A 26826-nucleotide genomic window follows, 5' to 3' on the forward strand; every position below is an offset into this window, starting at 1 on the left:
GATGTATTTCATGTATCGAATCTAAGAAAATGTTTAGCTGATGAGACACTTGCTATGCCTTTAAAAGATGTACAAGTGAATGAGAAACTCAAGTTTGTAGAGGAGCCGATGCAGATTGAAGATAATCAAATCAAATTTTTAAAGCGCAAAAGGTTGAAATTGGTAAAAGTAAGATGGAATTCCCGACGCGGTCTGGAATTCACTTGGGAACTTGAGTCCGAGATGAAACAAAAGTATCCACATCTGTTTGCATAAATCTCGAGGACGAGATTTTTCTAAAGGTGGGGAGGATGTAACACCGTGAAAATACCCCATCTAATTTTGGGCCAAAAATTTCAATTCTGAAAGTTGAGGGACTGAAAATGAAAAATTTGAGTTTTAAGACTCATCGCGTGTAAGACCCCCGAATCCCGGGAATCCTACAGTTGGTAATCACATCCAAAAATTCACAAAAATTTAAAACTAAACTATTCTTTGTATTTAAAAACAAGTTCAGAGTAAATAACAGCGGAAAAGTTTAAGTATTAAAAATCCCAAAACACGAGTACAGGTGTCCAAAATCAATTGTAAATAAAATATTCGTTTTATTTGAAATCTTCATGTCATTAAAATCGTTTCAGAGTAGTAAACAGCGAAATAGATAACATTAAAATTCCCAAAACCAGGGAAAGTGACCAAAATCAAAATTTAAATACTTATGGTAATAATTTAAAAGAAGCAGTTTACGTTATTAATTCTTCGACTAGATGTGCCTTCAACCGTCCGAGTAGTCTCTAGCACGTCCAAGCGGAAAACTGTAATCCTCAACCTGAAAGTCAATCTAACATACACACAAAGTCAGCTTGAGCTGAGTGAGTTCAAGTTTTCATAAACAATAATTCATACTTTATTTCAAAGCTATAGTTATAAAAATAGAGAAGGTATAAATAAAATAAATTATATATAATTCACCAAGTAATACAATCATCGTCGAACACACGTACACGGGCCTCTCCACAACGAGTCAAGACTCGAGTAATATATTTGACCCGGACGCGGTAAGACCTAAGCATGTGACACGAGCCTCTCCACCACGAGTCAAACCCGAGTAATATATTTGACTCGGTCACAGCTTATACGTCCGAGCACGAGATACGGGCCTCTCCACCACGGGTACAACCCGAGTAATATATTTGACCCGATCTCGGCTCATACATCCAAGCACGGGGTACGGGCCTCTTCACCACGGGTACAACCCGAGTAATATATTTGACCCGATCCCGGCTCATACATCCAAGCACGTGATACGGGCCTCCTCACCCCGGGTCTTCCCCAAGTAATATATTTGACCCGATCACGGCTCAACATCAACGGGCCTCTTCACCATGGGATTTTAAAACCTATGTAATATATTTGACCCGCCAAAATGATGATCACGTCACACGGGCCTCTCCACCACGGGTACAACCCGAGTAATATATTTGACCCGGCCGTGAATCACCATGCACACACACATCAATAAGCCTACATACATCATTCTTAGTCATGAGGAACTAAATATCATTACACAATCGTAGGCTATAAGGTACACATCCTCATACGTACATACATACCTCCATATATACATACATATATATTCCCACACACACACACACACACACACATATATATATATATATCATCCCATACGGGAACTAAGTAATAGGTCTACCCATATTCAATTACTACCAAGTCCACTAACATCCTCGAGTCTAGACCATCAATAATGTACGTAACCTTAAAGGATACAAGCCAATGAACGTGTCTAAAATATCCTAAGGCATATAAAATAATTCAAATATAGCTTTCAAAATGCACCATCACAAGTGAGACCATGTAAAACTTATTCAAATCGTTGTAACGAGTAAAATCGTTTAAAAATGTATTTCGGTGTGTATGCTAGCCCAAAACGTAAAAGAGTAAAAAGGGCATCATGAACTCACCTGGAATCGATCGAACACCTGCAACGAGCTAGGAAATCCCTAAGTGCACACTCACAAGTAAGGGCCTGTAAATTATACACAACGCGTTACTAATCTAGATCACAAAGACACACTTTCCTAATGGGCCGCCCAAGCCCAACACTTTGGCCCAAGGCCCAACAACTTGGCCCGAGGCCCAACACTTGGCCTGAGGCCCAACCACTTGGCCCAAGGCCCAACACTTGGCCCAAGTCCCAACCACTTGGTCCAATGCCCAACACTTGGCCCAAGTCCCAACCACTTGGCCCAAGGCCCCTAAAACCTTTCAACTAACCAAAACCACCGGTTAAGCCTAAAACGAACTTGTTGATTAATAACGAGTAAAACGTGCAGATTTTAGCATGCGAAGATGCATTTAATTACATAGGATAACCTTTGAATTAAATTATTAAATTTTTACCAGACTTTAATAAATGTCTTAGGTTTTTAAAAATATTTTTTTATTATATTTTTCTATTGAACCCAAAAATCATAAAAATTCTTCCAACACAGAAAGGTATGTGCAGCTATTTCAGCGCGCAACAAAATAGTTTTATTTTTATAAAATTCATTACCGAACCAAATTAAACGATTCCAATTGGGTTTGGTTCATAACTCAAAACACTAACTTCCAAAAGTGGAACCAACCAATTTAGACTTGTCGAAAAAAGGTTATGACGTCGGGAAGACAGACCAGAATCCGGCATCCTGCATCAGCTTAGACACTTGATTTTATAAATTCATAAAAACCATTCAAATCTCGTCCAAAATTTACGTATTATACCTTTCTGGAAACTAGACTCAAAGTATAATATCATAGAAACAAGAATCAATCAAAAACAATATATTTTCATCGAGTTACAGACCCTACAATAAATGTATACGAATCTGTCAGCAATCTGTTATCATCAAAACTCAACCTTAACGACCAATACGCGATGTATAAGGATGGTTTAAGGTGTAAAAGACTAGAGGGACATGGGGCTAACCTTGAATTAGATTTTTACACCCTAATGTTGGCTGGAAAAAAGAAAATCGGATGGTATGGGAGCCTTGCAGCTGCCGATCGCAGAACATGGAGGCTAGGGTTTTGGGTTTTTTTGATTATAATATAAAATGTTACGTTCTGGCCCTTCCAAGTTCAAAGTTGCGACACTTGAATGAAACTTAAGTAATTCAACTTATGGGCTCGTCTAGGAGGCCCCCCCGAAGATTCAAGACGAGTCCCGGTAAAAAAATAGAATCATACAATGCATAAGCATCATTGTCCTTTCTCAACGAAATTTTACGGGCGTTACATCGCGCTACGCGATGATCTTCTGATAAGCATCATCGCGCTACGCGATTATCCAATCACACAAATCAAGAAAAAGGTAGGTGTCGCGCTACGCGACGAAGAAACTCACTGGTCTCATCGTGCTACTGTAAGGCCCCGAACCCCGGGAGCCCCACAGTTGGTATTCATACAAATACTTATTAAAGTAATTAAACTAGAAAACCAGTTTCTTTCATTAAAACAAACATCTCAGAGTCTAAATTCAGCGGAAAACATAAATCATAAAATAAGTTCCCTAAAACCCAGGAATTTTGCCCAAAACCAATTTTTTTAAATATAATTCATAAACTATTTAAAATGAAATTGTTCAAAATACATTCTTCGATCCACGTATGCCCTTCACCGTCCAAGTAGCTTCGTGCACGTCCAAGCGATAAGGCATCCTCTTCCTAACCTGAAACTCACACTAACATGCACACAAAGTCAGCTTGAGCTGAGTGAGTTCAAGTTTTAAATAAATAATATCAGTAATGGTAATTTTGATAGTCATACCAAAAGTTTTAAAAATAAAAAGAGTGCATCCATTAAGTCATCATTACCGAAAACTAAAAATTCTCATACATACATATACAAAAAATATATATATATATAAACATCCTTTCAAGTACATCCCTATATATATAACAATATATGTATATAACATCCACGTATAACATTAGGGTCGAGCACACGTACAACCCAAACACGTAATATCCGATGATGATCATGCCGCACGAGCCTTCCCCCTCACGGGCTTTTCAGGGCCCGCCACAGGATTTAAGAACATGAGTAGTATAGTTTGGCCCGGCCAGGATCACCATCTATCCGTATGCAAACACAAAGTAGGCATACACAACATCAGTAGTCGAAACGACTACAACATCGCCAAATATAGGACAAACAATAATGTATGTATATATATACATATATTTTTAACATCTCAAGGCCTACCATATACTAGCAAGTCTATATAAAATCATTTAAAACATTTCATCAAGTAAGAAAAACACTTAGGTGTGCATGCTAGCCCAAAATTTAAAAGAGTAAAAAGGGCATCATGAACTCACCTGAGACGAGCCACAAAAATACCAAAGGGTTTGAGAACCTCAAAGCCAATCCACAGTTTACAAGCCTGTCGGATTGCACACAAAGATTACTAACTAAACGTACCGACTCGTTTATCCTACTAGACGTTCTAACATGATTTGATTGACCTAAAGCTTTGACATTACCAAATTCAATTACATCACCCCCCCGAGGCCATGTATTTACCAAAACCACCCTTAGTTAATCCCGGGGACAAAAGGGGTCCCAATTTACTCCCGAAAGTTGATGACTTTATCGAATACGCGCGTTAACGGGTTGTTTATGCACTTAGATACCGACTCAGCCCCGTGTGGACCAAATTTAGTAAAATCACAGCCAACGAGTCCACACGACGCTACACGAGTTGAATGGGTCGGTAATTCGCAAGCACGATGCACAAATTACCAATAAACGCGAATTTGCGCTGTACTGACCCATTCAAGTAACCGACAACCAATTCACCCCAAATACTCAAAAAAATATGTTTTTCACAGCCAACATATCATTCCGAGTCTACAACATTCGAATTGGTTGTCAATTCCCTCAAACAACGCGTTAAACATAACAACTCACAAACTAGTCAACCGAATCCTAGTTTTCAAACTATTAATAATTGGCCGACCTAACCAATTCCAAAGACCATGAAATTTTAGTATGATGTAAGTGACATACCTAGTAAGATTTTGGTGCAAAAACCCCAATCAAAACAGCCCCGGAATAGCTCAATTGGACAGCCACCCTACAAGCCTAAAAACAACCAAATTTCGACGAATAAACACGCCATAAGGATGAACTAAGGTGAAAAAGAGTTGTAGACATCTAATACCGACCTAGAATTGAAGATTGGATGGCCGGGAATGGGCTGGTCTTGCATGAAAATTGAGAATGGGGGGGGGGGGTCTTGGGCGCCGATCGGGACCCGTTTGCTTACTTGGAGAAGTTTGCCAACGTGATATCCTTTATTAGGCCAAAGCGTGCTATTCCAAACGTCATATGTAAATTCAAAGTATTTTCATTAAACAACTATAACTATACTAAGGTTAGGTCAGACCTAAGAGTCTGCTGATCAGGCTTCGAGTCTTCTGAACTGAATCAGACTTCAAGTCTGCTGATAAGACCTCGAGTCTGCTGAAACTGAAACAGACTTAAAGTCTGCTGAATAATACCAACTAGGTACTTATGCAAACCAATTATGATATATAGGTTAATAGCATACTAAAGCCAAGGAGGTTGATATTTCCAATTGATTATAAGGTTAACACGTAAACCTTTTACTGTCTGAACTGATTTTACTCTTGTAATAGACTGGTTGTTTATTACAAAGAGTCTGATAAATGTTTGCATGAGATATAATCTCTAAAATCGTTATAATACAAAATAGATAATAAAAAGCAACTCAGACCAAATACACATGTGTCTGGATCCAAACATAACTGATAATTGGCATACAAAACCAAGTCAGTCATAACCGGTTCTCCAACAGGGTTACATAGCCTAGGGGAAGGTTGTCTCCGAACAGGGGCTATGTACTCGGGGAACCTTTGAATTGTGTGTGTAGGACAGTGGTACAAATTCCGGGAATGGAAAAGCATTCCTGCTGAGATTGTGAACATAAAACTATGTTTGTATTTAACGACTATTATAAATGTTTTATCGAGTCAAACATTTCACTAGCATATAGCTGACGTGTTTTTTCCCACCCTTGCAGGTGATGGTTGGGTAAAGTTAGTTAGTTTTATATATTAATTAGTTATATTTAGGTTAATAAACGAATGAACATTGGTACTTCAAGCATTGTTTACGTGTTTCAGGACATTGGAGGCTATGGAGCTTAACAAGGATATTTACGGGCTTGGAACAAAGATCAAGATGTGAAAGATTGGAAGTGCACGCATCACGAGGCATTCAAGAAAAGAAAAAAATAAAATCTGAAATTTTACATCTTCGCGATACGCGAAGTTGCATAATGGCGGCTGCGACTATTTTGTCCTTCGCGATACGCGAAGAAGCATAACTGGACATCTTCGCGATACGCGAAGATGCTTATGTCGGACTAAAATTTGGTTTTTCTCCCTATATAAACCCCTTAACCTCCCCATTCGTTTATGATCGACTTCCAGAGGCAAAAAGAGGCTGCTTAGGACGATCTTCCATCATTCCAAGGCTTCCGGTTCGTGTCGGGTTTGCATGTTCATCCAAGATAAGTGTATTTACGTTATGATCATGTTCGGCTAAGTGCTTTGTTCATTCTAGGCTAGGTTTTTGTGTATTTTAACTTCTGACCAGATTTGTATGCTTAATGTTTATGAGCTTGATTGAGTTATTGCTTTAGTCTTGCTTAAATTATGATTGGTTATTTAAACAACTTGTGTTTGAGATTATTGATTGATGCATTATTTGTTTGGTTGTGTTTATCAACATTTAGGGTTTGAACTCTTGTGTCATTGACTAGTTATCATCAAATATTGTATCTTAATTGGTTTTAACAAACATAAGTTGGTAATTAGGTAAACCAAGTTTCACTGTGTCATCAATTCGGTTAGGGTATCGTTTGACATCACAATCCAACTATTAGGTTTAGTAATTACTGCGTAATCAATATAATCGAATCTGGAATTAAGTTGAATGTCACATTAACCGAACCTAGAATGAATGTTGTTATTAATATTATTCACAAATCGTTTTTAAGTAATTTTTAGTTTTTAATTAATCCTTTTTCTAAAAACCGCTTGACACCGTCTGTCCCCCTTAGTTTAATAATTAATTTAATTATAATAAACTTGCACTTTCCTTGAGTCCCTGTGGAGACGACCTTACTTACCCGTACTTATTATAGGTATTTAATTAATTGTTTTTGAGTAGACCACGACAGCAGTATAGTGGTAAGTATTCCTGCCTGTCACGCGGGTGACCCGGGTTCGATCTCCGGCAACAGCGCCATTTTGACGTAGGCTGTCGTGGTCTACTCAAAAACAATTAATTAAAGACTTAAATACCTATAATAAGTACGGGTAAGTAAGGTCGTCTCCACAGGGACTCAAGGAAAGTGCAAGTTTATTATAATTAAATTAATTATTAAACTAAGGGGGACAGACGATGTCAACCGGTTTTTAGAAAAATGATTAATTAAAAACTAACAATTACTTAAAAACGATTTGTGAATAATATTAATAAAAACATTCATTCTAGGTTCGGTTAATGTGACATTCAACTTAATTCCAGATTCGATTATATTGATTACGCAGTAATTACTAAACCTAATAGTTGGATTGTGATGTCAAACGATACCCTAACCGAATTGATGACACAGTGAAACTTGGTTTACCTAATTACCAACTTATGTTTGTTAAAACCAATTAAGATACAATATTTGATGATAACTAGTCAATGACACAAGAGTTCAAACCCTAAATGTTGATAAACACAACCAAACAAATAATGCATCAATCAATAATCTCAAACACAAGTTGTTTAAATAATCAATCATAATTTAAGCAAGACTAAAGCAATAAATCAATCAAGCTCATAAACATTAAGCATATAAATCTGGTCAGAAGTTAAAATACACAAAATCCTAGCATAGAATGAACAAAGCACTTAGCCGAACATGATCATAACGTAAATACACTTATCTTGGATTAACATGCAAACCCGACACGAACCGGAAGCCTTGGAATGATGGAAGATCGTCCTAAGCAGCCTCTTTTTGCCTCTGGAAGTCGATCATAAACGAATGGGGAGGTTAAGGGGTTTATATAGGGAGAAAACTAAATTTTAGGCCGACATAAGCATTTTCACGTAGGTAACTAGATGGTAATAGATGATATACAAGAATTGGAGTTATAGAAGATCACTCGAGATGGCTTGTTTTTGAATATTACGAATCCTTGTATTATTAATATCACGACTTTGTAAACCTGAAACTCGGGTGTTTATTCCCGTGTAATTTTGATAATGTAAATTAAATTTTTAATGTTTAAAGACTTCCGCTAAAATGAATCCGCTACTCTGATATATTTACAAGACAAGTACCAACTGATGGTCACACTCCTAGGCCCTGAAACGGGGTGTGGCAAAAACAGTCCCAGAATTGCTCAATTGGACAGCCACCCGGTTAGCCTAAAACAAGCCATTTATCGATCAATAAATGAGTTATAATGACCAATTAAGGTGTAAAATACTTGGAGAAACATAGAACTAACCTTCAATTGAAGTTTTGGACCTTAACCTTGGCTGCACAAAAGAAAATCGCGGGGGCTGCACCAAGCCGATCAGACAAAGGAGGGGGAAGGGGTTAGGGTTTTCACTCTAGCCCTTCCAATTTTAAAGAAGTAACATCTTGGTTGAAAAGTTAAATGTTTTAATGTACCGGGATGACGAGAAGGTTTCCAAGGAATGTCGATTAAATCCCGAGAATTATACATACTTTACAAGCTTTGAATCTTGAACCGAAAATTAACGGGCGTTACAAAAGGCAAACATTTAACTGTACAATAGAGTCGACCAAGCAAGCTGCTCGAACCGGACCAAAATACAACAACACAAAAGACATCACATCAAACCCACTTAAAAGCAACCAAACTTTTCTCAATCTTACCATGAGAGCGAGGACCCACTTGACCTATTTTTAACCCAAAGATAACTAAGTGATTTAACCTCCTCCACAACACTACCAACTGTAACAATCGAGCCATTATGCTCCATATCGTTTCTAGCCTTCCACAAACACCGCAGGGTGACGACACAAACCGCAAGAAACGCTTTAGCCTTTCTCTTAGAAACTTGGAATATTTATATAACTCAACAATATCATGGACACTAAACGCAAACAACTGAGGAACTTCACCAAGTGGAGATGGCCAGGAAAACTGATTGGGCTAAACCGCACGACACTAAGATGTGTTCGGTAGTCTCCTCCATCAAACCACACGTTGGGCAATCCATCGAGTCCACACGGATGTTTCGTTTCACCAATACAGATAACACCGGGACCCTATCCAATTCCGCTCTCCAAGCCAAAATACCAACCTTACCGGGGACCCAATTATTTCACTCGAACTTATAGTCCAACGGATTAAAACTAATCTCTTTAATCTTCTCCTTCACACTTGACATCGTAAAGGAACCGAAACTATCAAAATCCCATAAGACCAAATCCTCTCCAAGCCTTAAGACCACATCTTTGCTTAAATTCAACAAATCTCTCAGTTCATCCACTTCCAAATTTGATTCTGGTGGCCTTATCCAACTCCATGTGCTACATATGACCCCATTGTCCATAACCAACCTACTTTCCACTATACATGCTTTATTTCTTTCCAACACAAACAGTAGCGGGAATTTAACCTTTAAATATCATCCCCAATCCAATACTCTAACTAAAACAAGGCATTGTTCCCATTTTTAACTACATGTCTCAACAACGAATCCAGATTTATCTCTAATAAATTTAGATTGACTGAGTTACGTTTCATCTGTTTCCATAGGCCCGGAATTGATATCTTTATGATGTATTCAGGGATACCATTTAACCTTATAGTTAGAATTTCAAAGGAATGCATGCATCTTAGGAGTTATTTTGATTATTCTTAAGGAAAAACTGAATCTAGAATAACTCTAGTAATAACATTTATTTAAATGAATTTTTTATTATCATAAGAGACATTATGTTTAAATCATCCCATTTGTTATGCTCTAGCTTTCAATAGAATGATTGTTATCAGAAAGAACGAGAGAATTTCCATATTATATCTGGAGGAATAATCAAAACTGAGAAGAGCTAGATGTTATTGAAACATTTTATAAGGCAAAACTTATACTGTGTTTTGAGATTATAGTGGATACTTTTGACGAGATAGTTATTTATAGAAGAAAATTACAATAAGTAATGTTATGAGATATTAAAATTATACATATTAAAGTTTATGATCATTAGATTAATGAAGGATCATTAATGTGAGGGTCATTATATTTTATTGAGGATGTGAGATGTCTGTTATTAACATCAAACTAATAGACTATAATTAAAAGTTCTACCTAAACAAAAAATAAATCACATTTGGGCAGAATTAAAATTTATTTAAATATATGTGCAAAACAATTGTAACACATCACCTTTAGACAGAAGTGAGACAATTATTTTAATTATGCACGGGCTAGTTTTGCTAAATAAAAATGCAACGCATCACCTTTGGGCAGAAGTGATGCATTTATATCATGTTAGGCAAAAACTAATAAAAGCTTTCAATTAGACTTGAATGATATGGTAAATATAACACATCACCTTTGGGCAGAAGTGATACATCAAAATTCACTCAAGTTATTTTTTTTATGTTTTGTAAAATTTTATAAGATTTAATTGTTTACAAAATATTTAATTAGGAACAGTTTACGGGAAAATTAGAATTCTCGGAAAATTAATTATCAAGACTTTTGAGTTATTGGGAATTATGAGTTCTCGGGAATTTTATTGAACCCGGCTTTTAGTGGGTTTTCGGGATTATGAGAGTTTTCAGGTTTTATAAGGTTTTCGGGATTTTGGTAAACCAAAACCATTTTAGAAAAAAACCGAAATCTATTTTTAAATTCTTAACCCATAAACTATTTTTAGCACGTAAATTATTTTTATATCACATAAACTAATATATGATAGAATTCGAATTTTGATGGATTATCTTTTTTCCTAATTTAAATGATTTAATTAAAGTTATCCAAGATTTTGAAATCTTTTATTGATAAAAACTATATCATGTTTCAAAATTTTTTTAATAGATAAAAATAATCAAAACTGGAAACAGCATATTCTATTCCTACGATTCATCCAAAATAAGGACGATTCATCGAATTTTATGATGAATATGAAGAACATGTTCGAAGAATCTTTAGTCAGCTTTCTCTGGAATCGAAATCTTAAACATATTTTTAACAGATTTCGAGTATATTAGAGTTGTAAACATGAAGTTTAGCAATTATAACCAGATTTCTTACCAAAACAGAAAACCGAAAAAATTAGGGTTTAAATCAAAATTCATGTCTTTCGATTTTAATTCAGATTTAGGAAAAATATGAAGAATTGATTATCAACATCTCTCTGATACCACATGTTGATTAATTCTTCATGTTAGTAATGGAAAAACATGATAATATGACAAACCTATAATTATATGCGTACCTGTTATAGCATGAAGAGTAGTAACCGTAGCGGAGTATGACGTAGTCAACATGTTTTTCATCTTGATCGAGTTCCCCTTTAGGATGTATAGTTAAGGATTGTGTTAGAGTTCTTGAGAGGAACACGATTTTAGGAGAGAGATACACATAAATTTCTTATGTGTGTGTGATGTGTTGGTGAAATATCGTGCATTAAATGGGTCATATCACGTGTTTAACTTTTCTGGAGTGATGGAGACGATGCGGTCGATCTTTGATGACCCGCAACCCCTGTATTATTGAGCACTCGCTGATCAGGTCCATGTGTCTCTCCTTATCTCTATGTTTTTGTTGAACAATTTGTCTGTTTGTTTGTTTGTTTTGTGAACTATGTGTTGGAATGTTTGTTTGTTTGTTTTGTGAACTATGTGTGGTCGAAGGTGGTGTTGAACTTTTTATTTTTTGTGTATGGTTGCTTGTGTTTAGGGCCTTTTTACAGGAAATCGGGTAGGATTTTCTGGATGCCTCACTTATGTTTTGATGGTAGCTTGCATTTGGGGCAATGTAATGTTTAAGTGTGGGGATGCGGGTTTGGTTTGAAGTGAAAAAAAAATGCGTAGAATATCCCGAAATTGTTATACTTATAAACAATGAAAAATGATAGAAAAACTGGAACTAAAAAAAAATTAACAATAATAATAAAATAATAATAATAATAATAAGAGAACAATAACACACTTAATTTGGGATGTGTCTGTAGGCTCAGCCTTAAGAATGAAAGGGCGGTTTGGTTGTTGACATAATTGAACCTCTAATTGCTTGATTTTAGTGGGAAACATTTTCGGGTTTTGTTTGTTTAGCTAAGCCTGTGTAAGGACTGGGATGAAAGGTCGGGCCATACTCAAGCCTTTTTGTTAGAGTATGCTAGCTGGCTTGTGATATAAACATAACAAAAATACTTCTAGTTTAAGTAGTTAACGCTTCATAGGTGTATGGTTTTATAACCTTAAATCCTGTATTGATGGGATGCTCTAGGGTTCGGACAGCAGGGGTCTTTATGCAGTATATCATCTGGGTATTCACATCTTCTAAGTGGATTTATGAATATTAAAAGAGCTCAAAGAGCAAACCCGCAGTTTATCTGCCAACTATAAGTCATTAAACATGATCATTACGTGCTTTCAAAGTACAATTACACTACTGACTTGATCATCCACGCGGTAACCGGGTGGCGGATTTGTGTTGATTATCGGAAGTTGAACGCGGCGACATCCAAAGATCATTTCCCTTTACCATTCATTGACCAAATCATCGAGAAATTATCAGGTCAGAAGTTTTACTATTTTCTAAACGGTTATTCGGGGTACAATCAAATTGCCATTCACCCCGACGACCAACAAAAGACCGCATTTACGTGTCCATACGGCACATTCGCATTTAGGCGAATGCCTTTTGGCTTGTGTAATGCCCCGGCCACCTTTCAAAGGTGCATGATGAGTATCTTCTCAGATATGGTCGGGGATTCACTAGAAATTTTTATGGACGATTTTTCAATTTTCGGCTCATCTTTTGAACTATGCTTAAGTGAACTAACGAAAGTTTTGAAAAGATGTGTGGAAACGAATCTGGTCTTAAGTTGGGAAAAGAGCCATTTCATGGTTCAAGAGGGAACTGTTTTGGGTCATGTCATCTCAAGTAGGGGGATTGAGGTTGACTGGGCGAAAGTCAATGTCATAGCTAATTTACCACCTCCTAAAAATGTGAAGGGAATTCGGTCGTTTTTGGGACATGCGGGATTTTACAGACGGTTTATTAATAATTTCAGTGTCATAAGTAAGTCGTTATGTAATTTGTTATTGAAAGATGTACCATTTGTTTTTTATGAAGATTGTTTAAATGCTTTTAACATGCTTAAAAACAAATTGGTCGAGGCCCCGATCCTGCTGTCGCCCTCACTCCCTTTTGAGATAATGTGTGACGCGAGCGATTATGCGGTCGGGCATGTTCTTGGTCAACGGGTGGACAAGAAACCCGTTGCAATATACTACGCGAGCAAAACCCTTTCTGATGCTCAAATTAATTATACCACCACGGAAAAGGAGTTGCTCGCGGTAGTATATCCGTTGGATAAATTTATATCTTATTTGTGCGGAAGCAAAGTTGTTGTGTTTTCAGATCATAGTGCAGTGAAATACTTGATGGAGAAGAAAGATGCAAAGCCGCGCTTGATTAGGTGTGTTTAGCTCCTTCAAGAATTTGATGTTGAGATTCGTGAAAAGAAGGGGAGCGAGAATGTTGTTGCGGACCATCTATCCAGATTGGTAGAAAAAGAAGAGGGGGAAGATGCCCGAGAGATAAACGAGTCATTCCCGGATGAACAACTGTTCTCCGTGTCAACTTTGCCATGGTACGCTGACATCCTTAATTTTCTTGTTGCAGGTACAATTCCAGATTTTTGGCCAAAGAAAAAGAGGCACCAATTCATGGCCAAAGTGAAACAGTACGTATGGGAGGACCCAGACTTGTTCGAGATAGGGGCGGATCAAGTGTTTCGAAGATGTATTCCAGATGAGGAGATCCGGAGTGTTTTGTCACACGCGCATTCACTTGCATGTGGTGGCCATTTCAGTGGGCAGAAAACTGGTCATAAGATTTTAGCATGTGGTTTTTACTGGCCCACTATTTTCAAAGATTCGGCGGAATATGCTAAAAACTGTGTGAGATGTCAACAGTTGAGTAGCATTTCCAAGAGAAACGAGATGCCCATGCAACCAATCCTCGTAGTCGACATCTTTGATGTTTGGGGGATTGATTTTATGGGCACGTTTCCAAATTCCTTCAGGAATTATGACATTTTGGTGGCGGTTGATTATGTTTCAAAATGGGTCGAAGCAATCGCCACCAAAACAAATGACTATGCCGTTGTTTGTAAGTTTGTCCAAACGAACATATTTTCTAGATTTGGTGTCCCCCGCATTATGATAAGTGATGGGGGATCACATTTTAAAAACTTTAACTTTGGAAAACTACTTAAACGGTATGACGTAAACCACCGAATAGCCACACCATACCACCCTCAAACGAGTGGTCAGGTGGAGGTGTCCAATAGGCAGATTAAAGAAATTTTACAAAAGACGGTGAGGCCCGATCAAAAAGATTGGTCTACAAAGTTAAATGATGCTTTATGGGCCTACCGAACAGCTTTCAAAACGCCTATCGGCACCACCCCCTATAGGTTGGTTTATGGAAAGGGTTGCCATTTGCTCGTAGAACTTGCTCATCGGGCATTATGGGCTGTGAAGAATGTTAATTTGGATTATGATTGTGCAGATAAGGAGCGTAAGTTAAATATCTGTGAGTTGGAGGAGCTTAGAGATGAAGCGTATGAGTGTGCTTCAGCATACAAAGATAGGATGAAGCGAGTACACGATGCGAAGATTAAGCGAAAGGAATTTGAAGAAGGTCAAAGGGTCTAGTTATACAGTTCAAGAGCAAAGCTGTTCCCAGGTAAGTTGAAGAGCAAATGGTTGGGACCATACCAGGTTAAGCGTGTCGGTAAGTTCGGTCAGGTTGAAATTGAAGATTTCGACGATCATTTAAGGCAGGTGGTGAACGGGCATCGACTAAAACTGTATTTGGAAGATTCAGATTTGAACAAAACCATACATGAGTCGGTGGTAAGCTTCATAGTGAGTGCACCGACATATTCCGCCGACTGTTAAGGGCCAGGTAACGTCAGGCTGTAGACGATAAATGCAACGCTTCTTGGGAGGCAACCCGAGTTTGTTTATTCATTTTCTCTTTTGTTGAGTATGAAAAAGTTATTGTAGCCACCGTAGCCTACGGTGGCCTGGCCGTAGCTTACGGTGGCACCGTAGGCTACAGTCTAATGAGTCTGTCTTACGGTGAGCAAGGGACCGTAGGCTATGGTCTAGTGGCCGTAGCTTACGATGATGTCAGGTCCAGGTCGCGAGAAAAAAATAACAATAAACCGAAAATATATAAAATAACTCTAACCACACAATTCACCAAACCCACAATTAACCAAGATCAAAACCCACTTCTTTCTTTCTTTCATCCATCTTCTTCTTCTTCTTCTTCTTCCACCATAACCATCCTCTCTAACAACCCTAACTCCTTCAATCCCCCACCAAATCCTTTGATTCCGGGCTCTAATCTTACTAGTTTTTCGAACGGAATCCAATTGTGGTGTCGATTTCCTTCGATTCCTCTTCGTTTTTCGCCGGATTCGTGGTGGATGGTGACGAACCCTAGAAATCCAAGTTGGGGTTTTTCGTGTTTCATTGTTTATTTTAGTAATTGAAGTATCTAGGGACTTGTTACAACACTCAAGGTATGTGCATTATTGTTTTATTGATGATTGGTTGAGGTTTGTTGTTACTAGTTCTTTGGTGAATGTATTTGGGTTGGTATATGGTTTTGGGTTGGTTTATGGTTGTACTCTACATCTTGTGGATATTGGTTATTGTTGGGGGCTAGTACACATGTTTCTTGGGTCATTGATCGGTATGATTATTATCATGGTTTGATATTTTTGAAAGTGGAATTTAACGAGTAAAACAAGAGGTTGGTAACAAAAAGGATGTGTTCATAATCATAGATCTTTGGGAATTAATTGGTAATGGGGTTAACACATGGGCATGACCAACGACAAGTGTGGGGAAATTTTGGGTTGGTGTTAGTCATATGGAGAACCTCGGTTAATGCATTTTGTTTGTTACGTTGTGTGTAGGATGGGAAAGACAGGTGATACTCAAAAAACCCCACCACGGAACAAGGGTAAAGCAAGCGCTTCTTCGGCTGCGCCGGATCCTCCACTACCGAAACGGAGGCTAATTTTAAGGGATGATGATGAGGACCATGATCCGATGGAGGAACCGTATGAAGATGAAGGCATAGCACCTCCTCTTAAGCCAACCTGGAAAGGAGGTCCTTTGTCAGAGATTGATCCTCGGTGGTAGGCAGAGTTATTTAATGATGAGATGAATAAGTTGCAGGTGAAGAATTTGGGGTTTATTTGTGAGAAGAAAGTTGATGTTGGTGATATGAAACCATTTGGGATTGTCAGAATGTTTAAGAATCAAGGATGGGAAGCCGCATTGAAATGCTATGATGGTGAAACCAAGGTCTTGTATATGGAGAGTATTCAGCAGTGGGTATCCACTTTGAGATTGGATTGGGGTAATAATCCACCGAAAACGATGCGGTTGATCGGAACGGTTAACCGTAAGGAGGTTGTGATGTCAATGGACAGTCTTCGGCGTATCACTAGGTTTGATTCGCGGCCACCAGGGGAATACATCTACCCGTCGAAAGCTGATCTCTACCGACACCCCGACAAACACCCCACGTATGAACTGATGAAGGCGGAATTGTTTAAACCAGGGATGGGTCACCAGTTGTTGAGGAATAATCTGAGGGGACAGGTGAGATTATTTTTGAGTTTGGTCATTAGTAATGTTATGCCACGAAGGGGGAATCGAACAAGTGTGCGGCAGTGGGAGATCCCTATTTTGTATGCGTTAATGAAAGGGACACCGAAAATTTTGTTCTGATACTTGGTCATGATGAATATTTGGGAGGCTCGTCAATCGAAGAAGAAACTGATTATCCTACATTGCCTGTTGATAACGGCTCTGCTGAAAATGAAAGGTGCCATCGGGGAGGATACACCGACTTTTGAAAAAAATCCATACTCCTTTTTCGATGGACCAAATGGAGAAGGAAGGGTGGGAGATTGAGCGAACAGAGCAGTATTTGATTTTGAAACATTGGGATACCAAGATGCAGTTGAAAGCCTTGAAGGATAGTGATGGTGATGATGTCGTGGAAGAAGTGTATGAACCGATGGTTGGCGGGGTCAGTAGTGGGGCAGCACCACGAGGTGGTGTTGAGAGTAGTCAAGTGAATGGTGTGTTTGAGCAGCCACATTTTATTCCAGTTCAGGAACCGCACGTGATGTTTCAGGATGATGCACGGATGACCGAATGGCTTCAAAACTCGAGGCCTGATGTTTATGGGGGTTGGAGTAACGAGTTTTAGTACATGTACGACCAACAGAATCGGAACGCAGAATTACAGCGTCGGGAAACTCAGAGATTGTATGACAGGATGGAGCTGTGGAACCAACCCCTTGCTTATAATTTTCAGCAGGAGATTAATGACCGGCACATGGACGATCGCCACCACAGAATGCATGAGGCATGGCATCGCGGGGAGCCGGTGGTGGAAAACCCGCCTATGATCAATACACTACTTTGGGTCCTTATGACGGTAGTGTCCATTATCCACCACCGCAGCTTCACTACTCACGCTAGGTAGATCCACATGCAGATGCAGCCGAGAGTCACAAGCAGGTAGCTCATCGGACGCGTTTAACTTTTCTGGAGTGATGGAGACGATGCGGTCGATCTTTGGTGACCCGCAACCCCCGTATTATTGAGCACTCGTTAATCAGGTTCATGTGTCTCTCCTTATCTCTATGTTTTTGTTGAACAATTTGTCTGTTTGTTTGTTTGTTTTGTGAACTATGTGTTGGCATGTTTGTTTGTTTGTTTTGTGAACTATGTGTGGTCGAAGGTGGTGTTGAACTTTTTATTTTTTGTGTATGGTTGCTTGTGTTTAGGGCCTTTACGGGTAATCGGGTAGGATTTTCTGGATGCCTCACTTATGTTTTGATGGTAGCTTGCATTGGGGGCAATGTAATGTTTAAGTGTGGGGATGCGGGTTTGGTTTGAAAGTGAAAAAAAAATGCGTAGAATGTCCCGAAATTGTTACACTTATAAACAATGAAAAATGATAGAAAAACTGTAACTAAAAAAATTAATAATAATAATAAAATAATAAAATAATAATAATAAATAATAATAATAATAATACTAATAAGAGAACAATAACACACTTAATTTGGGATGTGTTTGTAGGCTCAGCCTTAAGAATGAAAGGGCAGTTTGGTTGTTGACATAATTGAACCTCTAATTGCTTGATTTTAGTGGGAAACATTTTCGGGTTTTGTTTGTTTAGCTAAGCCTGTGTAAGGACTGGGATGAAAGGTCGGGCCATACTCAAGCCTTTTTGTTAGATTTGATCACCAAAAGAAAATTTTAAAATATAAATAGACTACTGAACGATGCTTGGATAGGCTTAACGTTAGAGTATGCAAGCTGGCTTGTGATATAAACATAACGAAAATACTTCTAGTTTAAGTGGTTAACGTTCCATAGGTGTATGGTTTTATAACCTTAAATCTTGTATTGATGGGATACTCTAGGGTTCGGACACCAGGGGTCTTTATGCGGTATATCATCTGGGTATTCACATATTCTAAGTGGATTTATGAATATTAAAAGAGCTCAAAGAGCAACCCCGCAGTTTATCTGCCAACTATAAGTCATTAAACATGATCATTACGTGCTTTCAAAGTACAATTACACTACTGACTTGATCATCCACGCTGTTAGTCATGTGGGGTCCCTGTGCTCGCGTCTCATTACCATTAAGAAACGGACCACACGGGACACGCCACATGTAAGCCCTACAGATGAATTCGTGCATACTCACCCCTGGAGATGGATTTTGGGGTGTTGCTTGATAACGGGGGTATACCATGTAGTGGGGACTATTTGCTAGTTAGTAACATAATTGCACCTTAATCGTATCTAATGGCCATTCTGGTAGACTTTGATGCTTAAGTTTAGGTTTTGGTTCTATAAAATATCCAGGATTGTTTTAGCTATTGCATATGGGCTTAAAATAGACACATGGTTGTGCATAATTTTGATCATCTGACCCTAAGGTTTAAGTCAAGTTGGGGTGGTCTGGCTCGATAAACCCATAATGAAGTATGGTAAGGCGGCTTCAAGGCTTTGATGTGTGGGTTCCATTTAATCATATAAACTAATAAATTCTCACGCCTTATTTGTCCTGGTAAGTATTAGGGAATGGGTTTAAGTGGATAGCAATATCGGCAATCGCAGTTTTTATGTTATTTGTTGATATTTAAAATATGTTGATTATTTAATAAAAACAGTTTCTGGTTCTGATTTCATTGTATATCTTTTTCGGGACGAAAAAGGATAAGTGTGGGAATGTGATGTGTTGGTGAAATATCGTGTATTAAATGGGTCATATCATGTGTTTTGTGAGTTTATATGCTGGAAACACGATTACTTTGTGTGTGTTTGCAATTACAGGTGTGCGGAGCTTAAAGGAGCTAAATGGGAGCGTATGAGAGGGAAAGGAAAGGAAGATTTTATTGCATGGAATGATAGAGCAAGTGAAGACGAAGACGTGGTCGAAAACGGGGCATAAATCGGAGTTCGGACGAAGAAGTTACGCGAAAAACAAAATTGTGGGTGATAGGCCACCGTAGCCTACGGTGGGGGCTGCCACCGTAAGGCAGTAAGGGTCACCGTAAGCTACGGTCCCCACCGTAGCCTACGGTGGGGAGACCGTAGCCTACGGTCTTCTGGACGGGAGAAAATCGATTTTTCAGGTTTTCTGGAACTATTTAAGGCCGGTTCAACCCTAGGCCGTCTATCTTCGAGATCACAAGACCCTTGGACGTTTTTGGAGCATTTTTCCACCATTCTAACACATCCTAATCACCCGAATCATCCATGCTATCATCTCTTCAAAAATCAAAGAAGCTATTCAAGACCACCATGCTAGGCTAAACCACTCGTGACCATATCCGGGTGTAGGGTTGAGTTGTTCATTGGATTGTTGGTACTCTAAACCTTATTTTTGGATTTTGTTTATGTGCTTGAACATGCTTTTTGGTAATCATTGAGATTTGCAGTTTATCAGTTATTGATTTTGGTCATCAACGATTAGGATTGAGTTCTTAGTGTCATTGACCTAGTTATCTTTAACCATAAAACTAATATTTCATCATTGCCTAAGATTACAATCAAGTAGATTATTGTTTAGCTGTGTCAATCAATTGGATTAAGTTCTAATGATCATCATAGTCAAACATTTAGTCTTTTGGTTTATTGCTTCAAACAAAGAGTATAATTTCATAGGTGTAATCATTTATTCAATTTGCTTCAAAAACCCGAATCCTGGAGTTTGGTTGTTTTTTAATCATTGTTTACAAATACAAATCTTTTAAACAGCTTGACATCGTCTGTCCACCTAGTATAATTAGTAATTAAGTATTAGAATTTATTAGCACTTTCCACTGATTCCTGTGGATTCGACACCTTAATTTTCCTAGCTAGTGAATGTATTTTACAAATGTTTTTGATTGACCTTTCGACATTGATCAGTGTGAGATTAGGTTATGATATTAATTATTCTCTTTATATACACACTCAATGAGAAACCTTTTATTAGCTAGTAAGGGTAATATGGACCATCAATAATTAATTGCCAAACTAATATATAATAAGACATAATTAATTATTTTGATCTATTATTATATAAATAATTATGATGGGTATATAAATAAATATATAAAATATTTATTCTTACATATTTATGCTGCGTTAGATAACATGAGGCTATTATGTCATCAATACTACTTTTTCTAATACTTCATATTTTTTATCACCAACTCAACTGCTTGATGAAAATTGAAAAACAGTTTAAACTTCAAACACATACCGAGAAAATGTTGGTCTCAATTTGAAACTTCAAGGATGTCACCGTTCATTTCAAAGTTGACTTTAGCTAAACTTTCTTAAATTGGACACAAGACCCTTTACCTACTCTAATAAGCATGACCACAAATCCATAATCACAGATTCAAACTTGACCACATGATCCCAACTTGCTTGAAAAATTTATGGAAATGCAATGTGTGTGTAAGCTAGGGGCCAAGATATGGTTCGGGCATAAACATGATCAAACATCCTATTTTTTCAAATTAAATATTCTTAATTATGATTAGAAGAACGCTTGGATTTTTGAAATCCAATAAAGTTGAAAACAATTATTTAAAGTCGTTCATTATACGATAAGTGAAATGATACAATGAACAATGATTGGACACTTCTTCAACTTTTGAGTGCAATTGCTCTGTAAAGTGCTAAGAAGGGCCATGGGTGGAACCTAAATTATTTATAGTAGTTAAAAGGAATATGTCACTTACTGTAATAGCATTGCCTCATTATTCCTCTTATAATTTCTTTTTCTTAGTTAAACTACTTATAAATCCACGTAACGCAGTACATGAACTCTCAACCTCTAAAGGGATAAAACCTATATATTCCTCGTATAATACTATAATATTTTCCCTAACCCTTTATCTCCTTCGACGGCCTATGTTTCACCTTCGTTTTTGAGTTTCATATGAATTTTTTTATCCCCTTATATAAACACAAAATATAATTAGTTTAGTAGTTAGTTAAATTAATAATATACAAAATAAATATATACTGAATATTTAGAACTCAGGCTATTGTTGCGAGATGATAATATGTCTCTTGGTAAATTGTAAAGATTATATGTTATTTATGCCTCTCCAACTTGCAAATTAAGTTAGATGCAAGGACACTTAATTTACGCAATTAAAATAAACCAAAGAATGCTATCACCTTCATATTATATTGGTCGACTTTGTGTTTCGTCCAACTAAGATGAGAACATGACTTCAAATATATTTGTTATATTAAAGATTATTTTTTTCTAAAAAAAAATTAAACCAGATATTAAATTGTTGCGAGATGATGACAACGATCAAGCTTTCAACTTTCAACCGAAAGCTTACGCTGCTACACCTAAGATACCCTTTCATCTGAACCTTGAGTTGCCCACTTTCTTTTTATTTATTTAATTTTGATTTTAATATCCTTAAGTTTAAGTTAATAACGTAACTATTCTCTTATAAAAAAGAATTTGCTTATAACTTATTTTAAAGTAAACTCCTATCAAAAATCTTGTTTTGCAATTCAAAAAAATAGTAGCGGCGCAGCTTTTTACCCAATTGTTTTCTATTTCAATACAATCACTACTTTTAATAATAACATAATTTAACCTGAATTTAAACAAGATTACTTTGAAACTTTTACATTAGTTGGTGTTCAATTGCTACTAATTAGTTGACGACTTCGAGAATCATTAATTAAAATGTATGTAGGATCTAGTTCTTTGATAATTCATTAAGAGTTTATTATATATTTCACAGGTCAAATTAAATAAAGCTTGTTAATCTGTCTACTATGAGTTAACTTTTCAGGTAAATGATTAGAATACAACATAAAAATGTGGAGTAGAATGAATAACTTAATTGAATATTTGTATTTGACTTGGAGAAGATGAGATCAAGATGAATATTCTAATCATTATTAAATATTAAAAGTTGCATAATTGATGTTTTGGCATCAACTTGCTGTGTTTGAAATTAAAGTTGCGTTTGGTAATCAATTTCTCATTATCATATAATTAACTTCATTAATAAATCCCAATTTTAATTTTTTAAACCAATAAACTTAAAAGTCTCAGGCTTGGATCCCTTATAATCCATTAAAAACTTCAAGATAATAATGACAGGTCGACCATGTCATGACGACATACCATTTGGTTTTCTATAAAGAGAGAATATTTTGAAGGATTGTTAATTAAAATTGGAAATGGGTATCTGCATATCCAAAGCATCTCCTGAGATTCATGAGATAGACTATGGTCATGAAAATGCTATTTATTATCAAGACATGGTTACCGATGAAAAGATCGGCTCAATCCACACTCATCAAGGATCTAAAGGATTCAACCAAGACGCTGCCATTCTTTACCAGGTTTCTTTCTCATCTCATAAATGATACTTAGCTATATGGACCAACCAACTCGGTAGCAAATTCATGACACACGAATATATGCTAGGGATTTGGCAGTAACAAATACCTGTTTTTGTAGTAGTGTTTATTTTACTTTAAACTTTCAAACACACCGTCAATATTTTCAACATTAACGATGACATGTTTATATTTTGATTTGATGAAGGATTATGGAATGGACAATGGAGCGTTTGCCGGTGTTTTTGATGGTCATGGAAGGAATGGTCAAATAGTGAGTAAATTTGTGAGAAACAAGTTGCCATCAATAATCATCAACCAAAGAAACGCCACCATGGCGAAGGGTAAACCAGTAAATGAACATGATGAGTTTGAATCCAAAGATTTCCATAGTTGGAAAGAAGCATGTTGTAGTGCTTTCAAAGTCATGGACAAGGAGGTTAAGCTTTTGGAACATATAGATTGCTCTTGTAGTGGTACAACCGCAGTTGTTGTCATTAAACAGGTACCATAACACAATCCATGTCTTATGATGGATCATTAGCTTGCATCGTACAAGCTAGCACAAATTATGACAAAGTTATATAATTTTTGATCTATAGGGTGATGATCTGGTTATTGCTAATCTTGGTGATTCAAGAGCAGTGCTTGGAACAATGGCGGAAAATGGAATTACTCCGGTGCAATTGACCACTGATCTCAAACCAAGTGTACCTGGTAAGTATGGAAAAATTAACATAATCCTAGATGTAAAATTTTGGCATGGACCGTTGTGTTATGTTGTGTTATTATATAAGCTAATGAATGATAAAACTTTGTGCAGCGGAGGGGGATCGAATTAGAAGGCTAAATGGTAGGGTGATGTCATTGAAAGATGAACCACATATAGACCGAGTGTGGTTGCCATATCATGACTCACCAGGACTTGCTATGTCACGGGCTTTTGGGGATTTTGTACTTAAAAGCCATGGGATCATAGCCATTCCTGATGTCTCATATCATCGGTTGACCCCAAACGATCAATTCATCGTTCTTGCTAGTGACGGGGTAAGTTAAATGCTTATGATCTCATCATGCTACACACAGCTTTTTACCATTTATGATAGGAGATCTATTCAGATTTCAGATTATATTTTATTGTGGAAGAGTGACATATTAAAAAACTAAAAACTAAATGAATCTAAATTGTCATAACCTCCCCACTTGCTTTATTAAAAAAGTAAGTCATTATTTCAACAATACTAGTTTTAATCCTTTCTGTTATATGCTATTTATGTAATAAAGAAACAAGACAAAAAGGCGTTAACAAGCCAGACCAATCAAAAGGTGTCAAGATGAACTGGTTGTTAGATAACGGGTCAAAACATGTCACTTTTTACTACGTGTTACAACAAGTTTGTGAATAAAATATTTTGTGTCAAGTTTGAGTGATGGGAAAAATATTTTTTTGGTTATCGTCTTTACGTATTAGCTAAAAAGTTAAAGCATTTAATATAATTAGAAAAATATTTTCACCAATACTTTAAATCTTTACAACAGTCGATAATAATACACCTCTTTAATACACTCATGTCACTAATGATATTTGAGCCCACGACCTCTTAACTGTTTGGCTACCTGGATTAGATTAAAGCAATTTGACCCATTTGACTAGCAATCGGATCAAACCGCCCTCTTCATGGTTACTAAATCTACAAATTTCAGGTGTGGGATGTGCTTAGCAACAATACAGTAGCATCAATAGTGTGGGGAGCTGAGAGTGAAGAATCAGCAGCAAAAGAAGTCGTTGTAGCTGCAACCGCAGCTTGGAAACAGAAGTTCCCGTCATCAAAGAGGGACGATTGCTCGGTCGTCTGTTTATTCTTCCGCAAAAACAAGCAAGCCTTATACAGTTCAACTAAACACTCAGACTTGTAACACAACAAAAACTTCTTTGACACCCTTGTGACGAGCAAGCACCTACATCTATGTTATTTATTTCTTTCATGTATAATGTGAAAAGAATAGGTTTTTGATATGGTATTAAAGTTTCAATATGATTATATTAATGAAAAGTGAAATAAAACATTGAAAAAATACAGACAACACCAAAGTGATTATTTGCACTAATGTTATAGTCATATGATTAACTAGCTAGGTTTATCTGATTCTTTCTTTTTTTCGCGATAAATGAAAGTCATACCAACCGACGAAGAAGTGTATCCCCCGTCAATAACAAGATTATGGCCAGTTACGAATCCCGCTTCATCGCTAGCCAAATACACAACAGCATATGCAACATCTTCAACCAATCCACATCTCCCTTTTAACAAACTCGCATTCTCACCCATTTTCTGTTGCACTTCTTCGGCTGTTATATCCTTTACAAAACCACGATACGATTCCACTAGCATAGGTGATAATACAGCGTGAGGTAACACGCAGTTCACACGGATCCCATACGTGCCTAACTCGCAAGAAGAGCTTCTTGTTAATCCTAGAATGGCCTCTTTGGTTAATGTATACGTGTGTGATCCAAGGCCGCCCATGATGGCGGCTGTGCTTGACGAGTTTATGATTGCACCGCCTTTTCCACGTGAGATCATAGCACGTGCAGCGTGCTTTGTCCCGTGTAAAACTCCATTCATGTTTACTCCAATTACTTTTTGAATCTTTTTCATATCAAGAGTTGTGATGCTTCCTCCTTCATCTATGTACAAGAAAAATTTGGAGATCATTTGGGTGGTATTTAACTATCAATTAAATAACAGGGACCCTACCAACAACTCTTATGAGTGAGATTTTACTGACTACATTTGCATGTTTGTTAACTATTTATTGATTGTTAAACAAGCATACAACCATTTTGTCACTTGTATCTGACACTAGAAAATACTTAAATGTTTACCTCCAATTCCAGCATTATTGTACATGATATCGAGTTTGCCTTTCCAAGTAATAGCGAGTTGAATAGCAGCTTCGACATCGGATTCTATCGAGACATCACAATGTATAAAACGACCGTTAATTGAATTTGCAAGACTTGTTCCCAATTCATCCAGAATATCTGCAATAACAACATGTGCCCCATTCTCGGCCATTAACTTCGCAGTGGCACCGCCGATACCTCTTGCACCGCCCGTTACCACCGCAACTTTGTTCAATAACCTTGTCAATATGAAAGTGCTTCTTTTAATCTCATAAAATGTTAAAGTTTTGTTTTAACACATAGTTGTATAAAAAAATATATTTATCTAAAATGTTTTTTGGTAAGAAATAAAAATTAAAATCCAACCTTTTTGTTGTAATGATGTGGGCATCACCATTATTATGGCCATTTGGCTCCATTGCTTTGAGGGTTATAGAAGATCAAGGGGAGGCATTACATTTATATAAATGAGTTGGAAGGGTGATGGGTTCTCTTTGTATGAATGATGAATGTTTATTTGCATGCACTTACCATTCTCTTCAACCATTTTCCACCTATCATATTGCCAATCTTTCTTTTCATTCATTAAACATGCATCATGATAGATTATTGTACTACTCTTTTATTTTA

The 26826-nt window shown here is 37.1% G+C and overlaps 2 protein-coding genes across 2 annotated transcripts; one reads left to right on the forward strand and one right to left on the reverse strand.

Moving 5' to 3' along the window:
* The first annotated feature begins 23088 nt into the window (after positions 1–23088).
* On the forward strand, positions 23089–25205 carry LOC143613232 (putative protein phosphatase 2C 61). Its single transcript, XM_077086996.1, has 5 exons — positions 23089–23291; positions 23497–23793; positions 23891–24005; positions 24112–24335; positions 24993–25205. Exons 1-5 carry the CDS (start codon positions 23127–23129, stop codon positions 25203–25205), a joined length of 1014 nt encoding a protein of 337 aa, XP_076943111.1. The 5' UTR covers positions 23089–23126.
* Positions 25206–25349: 144 nt separating this feature from the next.
* On the reverse strand, positions 25350–26619 carry LOC143613233 (short-chain dehydrogenase reductase ATA1-like). Its single transcript, XM_077086997.1, has 3 exons — positions 26563–26619; positions 26176–26435; positions 25350–25977 (listed from the first exon to the last, which is right to left on the reverse strand). Exons 1-3 carry the CDS (start codon positions 26613–26615, stop codon positions 25418–25420), a joined length of 873 nt encoding a protein of 290 aa, XP_076943112.1. The 5' UTR covers positions 26616–26619; the 3' UTR covers positions 25350–25417.
* Positions 26620–26826: the final 207 nt, after the last annotated feature.

Source organism: Bidens hawaiensis, unplaced genomic scaffold, assembly GCF_021521415.1.
Source record: "Bidens hawaiensis isolate Kalapana, Puna unplaced genomic scaffold, B.hawaiensis_p1.1 tig00036837_1, whole genome shotgun sequence".
Lineage (NCBI taxonomy): Eukaryota > Viridiplantae > Streptophyta > Magnoliopsida > Asterales > Asteraceae > Bidens > Bidens hawaiensis.